General features: G+C 34.6%; 1 protein-coding gene and 1 pseudogene across 1 annotated transcript; one reads left to right on the forward strand and one right to left on the reverse strand.

Annotated features, from left to right (window-relative positions):
- Positions 1 to 1,157: 1,157 nt before the first annotated feature.
- LOC111721229 lies at positions 1,158 to 2,607 on the forward strand (annotated as a pseudogene).
- Positions 2,608 to 4,865: 2,258 nt separating this feature from the next.
- LOC100920922 (olfactory receptor 6C74-like) lies at positions 4,866 to 5,804 on the reverse strand. The gene has a single exon (XM_003772473.1). The coding sequence runs from the start codon at positions 5,802 to 5,804 to the stop codon at positions 4,866 to 4,868; it is 939 nt and encodes a 312-aa protein (XP_003772521.1).
- Between the last annotated feature and the right edge of the window lie 2,549 nt (positions 5,805 to 8,353).

An 8,353-nucleotide genomic window follows, 5' to 3' on the forward strand; every position in this document is an offset into this window, starting at 1 on the left:
CCACTACAAAAAGGGCTGCCACAAACATTCGTGCACATACAGGTCCCTTTCCCTTCTTTATAATCTCTTTGGGATATAAGCCCAGTAGTAACACTGCTGGATCAAAGGGTATGCACAGCTTGATAACTTTTTGAGCATAGTTCCAAACTACTCTCCAAAATGGTTGGATTCGTTCACAACTCCACCAACAATGCATCAATAGGACTTTGTTCTTAACCTTGCTTTCGTCATGGAATCAGGCTTGTCCAGAGGAAATTCTTAAAGGAAGACTGTTAGCTATTCTTCCAACACCAAAGTCACTCATGGTATAGTGTCAAATGATGATTTTTCCACTCTGACTTTTGTAGAGAGAGCACCTCTCTCCCTTAAATTTTAGTTTGGATATTCTTTGTTTGTAATGGTCACTGCAGAGTCTTTCCAGTGCTTGAATATCATTTCATTCTTCTTCTGAGCCCAAAGCACTAGAAACTCACATTGCAGGCTCATTGCCTGTGTTGTCTCAGTGCATTTTCTGCACTTCCTCCTTTTGGCTCATCCAGACATGATTATTATATAGCAAGGAACTTTACCCAAAGCCAAAGAAGGAATGAGTTACAAACAGGATTTTAACCTGTTAACTCTTGATTTACCACTCTTACCACAATCCCATACCACCTTTCTGTTCAAGCCTATTTTCATCAAGGCTACTTTACAATGTTTGCATAAATCATTCTCATAATTTTTTTTCTCATCTCAAGAAAATAGGAACCAGTATTGAATGTCAGTATTGGTAATGTATTGGCCATCATTTTTGATAAAGACATTGTACATATTTTTTTTTCCTTTCTTGTGGTATCTTCCCACCTCTTTGAAATATCTTTTTTTTTTAAATGACATTGTGTGATATCTAGCACAAATTCCTTTCTTATATGTTTGGTGAGGTATGATTGCTTTGTTAATTTAATTATTTTAATTTCCATTAGCATTTTATTTCATAGTATGTTGAACACTGAAGTCTTGAGGTCCAAATGAGGAAGGTCAAAAAGAGGTCCTCTCTTTTTGCTATTGAGAGTAGATCAGTATTGTAAAGATCTTAGTTCAAATCTGATTCAGACCCTAACTACATGCATCATGTTAGGCAAGCATTAACATTTTATCTCAGCTTCCTAAACTGTAAGATGGAGGTAATAGCATCTACTGTAATGTTGTAAGGATTAAATGAGATAATGTATGTAAAGCATGTAATGCAATGGCTGACATATAGTTGGTTTTATATAAACATTAGTTGCATATTTATTTGTCCCATTTTGCTTGTGATCCCATTTTGAATGGGATTATTGTTCTTTCACTTTAACTTTTATTTTCTCTGCACTCCAAACATAGTCAAGGGGAGCAGGCAGCTCAAGCTTCTCAAGCTTCCCCCAACTGGTGTGCTTGAAGGTTGGCCAATCCACTCACACTCAGTTTTATCTCATTAGCAGGATGTTGTTATTCAGATTAATAACAACACTGCAGGATGGTAGACCCAAACAGAGGAGGAAAATATGGATGAAATTACATTTAAAAGTGACCCTCTGATGCTGATTGATTGTCTATATTTCCCAAACAAAAGACACCTCATTGTATGCCTGAATGCTGTGGGCTGATCTATTTTTCTGTCACAATTCAAACTTTAAAAGTTCCTCAAGTTAAGGACAAAAACATTCAAATAGAAAATATCGTGCATAGTGACAGAAGAATTCAGGAATTTTGTGACAAATATAGCCATGATATTGGTTGTCTGAACAAAAATGAAACTCAAACTTACTCTCTTGGATAATGATGGTGACTTTGAAGTGGTAAAAAGAGCATGGACTTTCTTTGAGATAAACCAAAAAGAGCTTTCAAGATAAATGATTCATCCTAAAATTTTAAATAAGGGATAATAAAACTTCAGTGTAGAAAAGAAAGAAAATATCTATCATGATATGGTTAAAATAGAGCACACCATAGCCACCTTTAGAAGATATTGGTAAATAGGTGTGTTGTTTCTAGCTGACTACATCTTGTTCCAAAGTGACCTATACAAAAGTTTCACTGTGCTTGAGTTTGAAGCCAAAACTGGGATTGCCAGCATCATCACAGTAATGGTTGCTAGGACAGCAGATCTGAATACTACAACCATGTGAATGAAGTTTTCCTGGCTATGTGTGAATGGAATGTTGTCCTAAATGGGAACCTGACTGAAACAGTATGATGTAGTTAAGGTTAAAGAACTGGACTGGCTGAAAGATGACTTGTGCATTGATCCTCGAGGTTTTTTTTTTTTTAAGTTGGTCTGAAGAAATTTCTAACTTATATGATTATACTATAATTATAAAAGCAGCTAGTATTTTTATGATAATGATCACACAGATGCTTTATTTAAAACTCTATAGGATTACTCATGATTTGAAAAATACTTGCTCATTTCTACTTATCAATAGAAAAAAAACCCTAAACTTCACATATAGATATTTTACATGTGAAACATTACATTACATTTTACATGTGAATGTAAACATCACATTTACATGTGAATTAGCATTCTATGGCAAAATAGCAAAAGATAAGTTGTTTATTCTGAAGTCAAAGATAGAAAGAAAATAATTATTTTCATTTGTTTAAAAATTCATAGAGAGCGAGCTATAGTGTAAGAATTCAATTTAATTACATAAACATTTATTTAAGTATCTCTTGAAGATTGACACTTTCTTCTGCCCTAAACATACAAAAATGAATAGTGATTAAAAAAAAAACCTCTATCCTCAAGGAGTTATTGTTCAGAAAGGAACACAATTTCTAGTAATAAAAATGCTTTAGTCTCCCTAGTACTCTACCCTTTTCATATCATCTCTGCAACAGTGTTTAGCCATAAGTACAATATTTGAAGAAGAAAATTATTAGGCTAGACAGTGTTTAAGGGAGAGGAATCAGACTGGTAAAAGGTCCTTATACCATGAAATATGGTAAACATTTGAAGGAACTCAGGGTGTTTTGACTTGAAGAGAAGACTTAGAGAAGGGGACATTTTACATAATCTTTTGGAGGACATAAAATGGAAGGAAGCTGTTTATGTGGGTAGACAGGTTTGAATTAGCAAGGAATCTGTCCAACTCTTCTTGTGAGACCGAAATGAAGGAGATGATAGTGCTAGAAAGCATCTGAGGGATATAAGTTGAGACAGAAAGACAAAAAAAAAAAGAAACTCTTGATAAATGACTTTTTTTTAATACAATATGAGGCAACATTATTAGCTGAGAGGGAAAATCATAGAAAAATAGAGGAAAAATGAAAAAAAATGGAAGAAGAGGTATGGAAAGCAGGATACTGAGTTGATAAAGTTCTTTACTTATCCTTTATCTTCATTATCCACATGAATGATCCTCTTCTTTCCCCAAGATGTATTTATTATTCTAAGGAATTCCCATTTTTGTTCTAGAATGTCAAATATCCAAATGTTTATTTTTGTGATTTGTTATTTAATCAACTTTAAATTCCAGTATAATCCAAGAACTCACTTATTTCTTTAGAAGGTTTGGCCATACAGTATGGGAAATGGTTGAAATCCTTCTAATCTTTCCCTTTTCTAAAAAAAAAAAAAAAGTTTCTGGCACTCTATGAAAGAGTCTGAATTCTCCTTGTAGTTCACGTGTTTGTATAAGTGCTGAAACAATGTGCTTCTCCAAATATTCTTTCATTAATCTGACCATTAAAACCTCTTGTACTAGGAAATTCCATTTTTTGTAGTTCTCCTTTTAGACTGATAATGTGAGAAACATGTAGACAAACACATCAAATTCCACTGTCCTGCACCAAAATAGTCATTAATGGTTTTTGGTAGGGCAAGGCAGTTATAAATCTCTTCCCCTTTCTTTTAACACTGTGCTTTAGAAGAAAAGCACAAGTAGTAATACAAAAAAGCCTCCAAATCTGTCTATTGCATATCTTTTTTTGGCTAACCAAAGAGGTGGCTCCTTTGACCCAAGTTAATCTCTTAAAAAGTCTAGCCAACAAAAGCATCTTAAAAGTAGCCACAGTCACTGAAAACCAGTCAGGAGTTGGTTTTTGTCTTAACAAAATGCCAGAAGGCATATCCCTAATCTCTATATGAGGAGAGGATTATGAAATGATCCAAATAAAAACTCACCCTTTCAAAATTGATCAAGGGAATTCCCCTTAATTAACTATTCTTGAATTATTATACACAGTTATTTCATCAGACTTTTAAGCTGTGCTTTGACAAAAAAAAAGGATAAAGAAAAAGGCATGCATCTAACTTGCTCTACTTCAGTTATGAATAACATCTCACCAAGTTCCATTTATACTTATCATATATTATATTCTTTGGTTCAAGTTAGATACTTCATTTTGTTGTTTATACTTGATACAATTCTGTGCATAAATCTAAAGCTATTATCTATTTTCAGGACATTCCTTTTGTTTATTGCTGGAGATCTCAACTGCTGTTATTTCTCTAGTATAGAAAGTGTATTGTAGCTTTATATACTGATGTGGACATTATGTTTCCTTTAATTTGTTTTCTTTTAAGCTTTGTTGTTTATAGCTAACTGTCTCTAGGCATTTCCCATTAATTCTCACTATGTACCTGAAAACCAATTCAAAGAACTCATTCCTGCATCTGATATTTAAAAAAGAATTAGAATCTCCTTATTTGATATTGCCCTCTTTATGAACTAACTGCTACTTTTCAAAAGCCTACCTTGAACCAAAAGCAGTGATAAAAATATAAGTTGTGTCTCAAAGACTTTGTTACCTATTTAGAATCTGAAAATCCTTAGAAATAATTTATAGGTTATTTCTAGTAGTTTAATATAACCATATAGGTTCAGTAGAAGACAACATTATTATTTCTTTGAGAAAGGAGCTCTTCTCTGGATTGCATCCTTGAAGGCTTGTTTCACTTGCTGGTTCCTTAGAGTATAAATAAAGGGATTCAATAAAGGGGCAACTGAAGTATTGAGTAAGGATATTCCCTTGGTTAAAGATATTCTTTCCTTAACTGAGGGTTTAATGTACATGAAAATGCAGCTGCCATAAGAGAGGGAGAGAACAATCATGTGAGAAGAACAGGTGGAAAAAGCCTTTTTCTTCTGACTAGCAGATGGGATTCTCAGAATTGTCAAGGCAATAAAGGTATAAGACAGAATAACTAATGCCAAAGTAACCAAAAGTGTCACTAAAGCTAAAATGAAACTAAGCAACTCGAGAAACTGTGTGTCTGTACAAGAGAGTTGCAACATGGGACCGGTGTCACAGTAAAAATGGTCAATGGCATTAGAGGCACAAAAATCCAGTTGAAGTCCCACAATTAAACCTGGAAAGATGATCAGGAAGCCAGAGATCCAAGAACTAAGAACAAGCTGGGTGCAGACTTTGCTGCTCATGATCGTTGTGTAATACAGGGGCTTACAAATGGCAACATAACGATCATAGGACATAACAGCCAGAAGATAAAATTCAGATGCCCCAAGAAGGAAGGCAAAAAACAACTGGGTAAGACAGCAATTATAGGTAATGGTTTTGTCCCCACTTGCAATACTAACAAGAAACTTAGGGATGCAGACAGATGTATAGGAAATTTCTAGGAGAGAGAAATTCCGAAGGAAGAAATACATGGGAGTCTTGAGGTGGGAGTCCAACAAGGTGAGGAGGATGATGGTCAAGTTGCCAGCAATACTTAATATGTATGTGAGGAACAGAAAAAGAAAAAGTACAATCTTCAATTGTGGATCATCTGTCAGTCCTAGGAGAATAAACACTGTCACTGTTGTATGATTTCCCATGATTGACTTCAAATTGCCACTATCCCTAGATATGAAAATAAGAAATATCTAAATGGAAAACCACAAAACAGCATTGTCATCCTCATTTCATAGAGCATTGAAAATAAGCATATTCATACATATGTACTGTATAAAGTATATATGTATTTCCCTTTAAGTCATATGTTTCTTTATTAAGTTTGCCTCCTTAATTAAGCTGTTTATGTTAATATTAAATAAATTTGTATTCCATAAGAATAGTCTGATTCTTATATGAACCTCTAAAGGATAAAGACCTTTCATAAATCCACTGAAATATGAAATTTATTTGATATCCTAGATAATCCATATGTGCATTTTCCTCTCTTTCCTCATGCCTAAGAATACATGATTTAACTGATTTGACTATTCCTTGTATCGTCATGGATCATAAAAACTCCATACCTCTGTAGACAATCTCATAAGGCTCTACAACCAAAATAATTTAATTATCTCATCAAATAAATCAGCAAATACATTTATAAAAGAAACAATCAATTGGTGATCTACTCTTTGGTAATGATTCTCCTTGTATTTCTGTATCCTGGTTTCAGGACTACAGGCATATAGTCTTCACCAAACTGATCTGTTATTTCTTTCTTGCTTGTTAACATCCAATAAAGCCAGAATTCTCTAAGAATAACATCCATTCCATGATGAGTCATTAAAAATAATTCTTTAACAGAAGATATTTTTGATCTGCAAAAGTTTAAAAAATGTATTATAGATTAAACTAAAGATTAATATTATCCTTAAAGTACCCACAAGGATTTCAAGCACAGATCCACTCTAATTTGATTCCCAGGATCTGCTATTCCAGCAATATATCTCTCCTCTACTCATTTATCATGTACCATTTTCTTTATTTTTAAAATTCATTTGGGTGGGTAGCTAGATGACACAGTGGATAGAGCACTGACCCTGAAGTCAGGAGGACTTGAGTTCAAATCCTGCCTCAAACACATAACACTTCCTAGTTGTGGGACTTTGGGCAAGTCACTCAACCTCAATTACCTCAGCAAAAGAAAACAAAATCACTTAGGAATCAACCTCTGATGTTTGCCTTCTCTGTCTAAAGTGACTAGATTTTAGGGGGAAAAACATAATTTAGGACCCTTACAAAATTCAGTCTGACCATTCTGTCAAAATGTAATGTTTTCAGAATTCTTTGGCTGGAGTAACTTAGTACCAAGAAATATGAGAAAACAAGGTGCAAAGAGAAGGAAAAAGAAGAAAGGGAAACTAGGAGAGAGGATGGAATTAAGGGAGGTAGGACAAGGATCAAGGAAAGAAAAAAGAAGCAGAATACATGTTCTAGGATTGGAGATTCCTTCAAATTGTTCTGAAACTGTCTAAGCAATACAAAAACCTGAGGGGATGAAGAGAGAGAGAGAAGGGAGGGAGGGAGGATGAAAGAGACATAGATAGTGGCAGAGAGACAAAGAGAATAAAAACCAAACAGAGAGAGATAGAAAGAGACAAAGATAGATGGAGGGAAGGGGAGACACATAGAAAGACAGAAAGAGAGAGAGAGAGAGAGAGAGAGAGAGAGAGAGAGAGAGAGAGAGAGAGAGAGGCAGAAATGAAAAGCAATCCTCTGACTGTATGTCCAATGGTCTATGAAAGGCACTAGCTGTTTTTAAAATGGGCCCAACAAACAATCTTATAATAAGGTGTCCTAAAGTCTAGGACTTCACTTTCTACCTAGAAAGCCAGAGAGACAGAGCATTTAGAAGTGGTAATAGAAAGAAGCAATGACTCCAGTGTCATAAATTATTGATATTTTGACAGTTAGGTAAGGATCTTGTGGAAAATGACACGACTTAAAGGTATAGCATCGAATTCAAAGGGTTCAATCAGGAATCACTGCTGTATAATTTCTATGATGATTGGTTTACTTCCTGGCTTTAGAATCAAATGCTTCAAATAACTCAGATAATATGCTACTAACAAAAGATGAAAATTACTTGGCCTTATTTTGGAATTACTATGCAAATGTAGATACTTTTCCAGGATCCCACTGACCTTTGATTGTGTGTGTATGTGTATGTATATATGTGCATGTGAAGATTTCTAGAGTTGTTATACACAGTTCTGAGAGACAGAAGGAGGTAACATATTATATCATGTTGAGAGTTATCACCCTTTTTAAGTGTTGATATTTGTTTTTATGCTATGTAATTAACAATTTCCACAACTACACGGGCTAATTTTTGAAAGACATTGCAAAATTTCAGGACATAGGAAGGAATGTGTGGGAATCTAGCCCTGCCTCAGGGTAACCACTCAAATATAGATGCTTTCTTAGGCTCTCATTTAGATGCTAAGGTCATGAACTGTGTGTGAAGGGTTTGGGGATTGTTTATAGACAAATCTGAGAAAGATAGACATAAGAAAAAGAAAGAAGAGGCAATGAACAGTATTCAGATATACCCATTTGGGAACATATGTGGAGAAGTTGGTAGCCAAGTGTACTCTGATTTCTTTATTCAGAGAAACCATGAGAAGGAACTTTTGCTGCTGAAATGTTG

Source organism: Sarcophilus harrisii, chromosome 5, assembly GCF_902635505.1.
Source record: "Sarcophilus harrisii chromosome 5, mSarHar1.11, whole genome shotgun sequence".
NCBI classification, from domain to species: domain Eukaryota; kingdom Metazoa; phylum Chordata; class Mammalia; order Dasyuromorphia; family Dasyuridae; genus Sarcophilus; species Sarcophilus harrisii.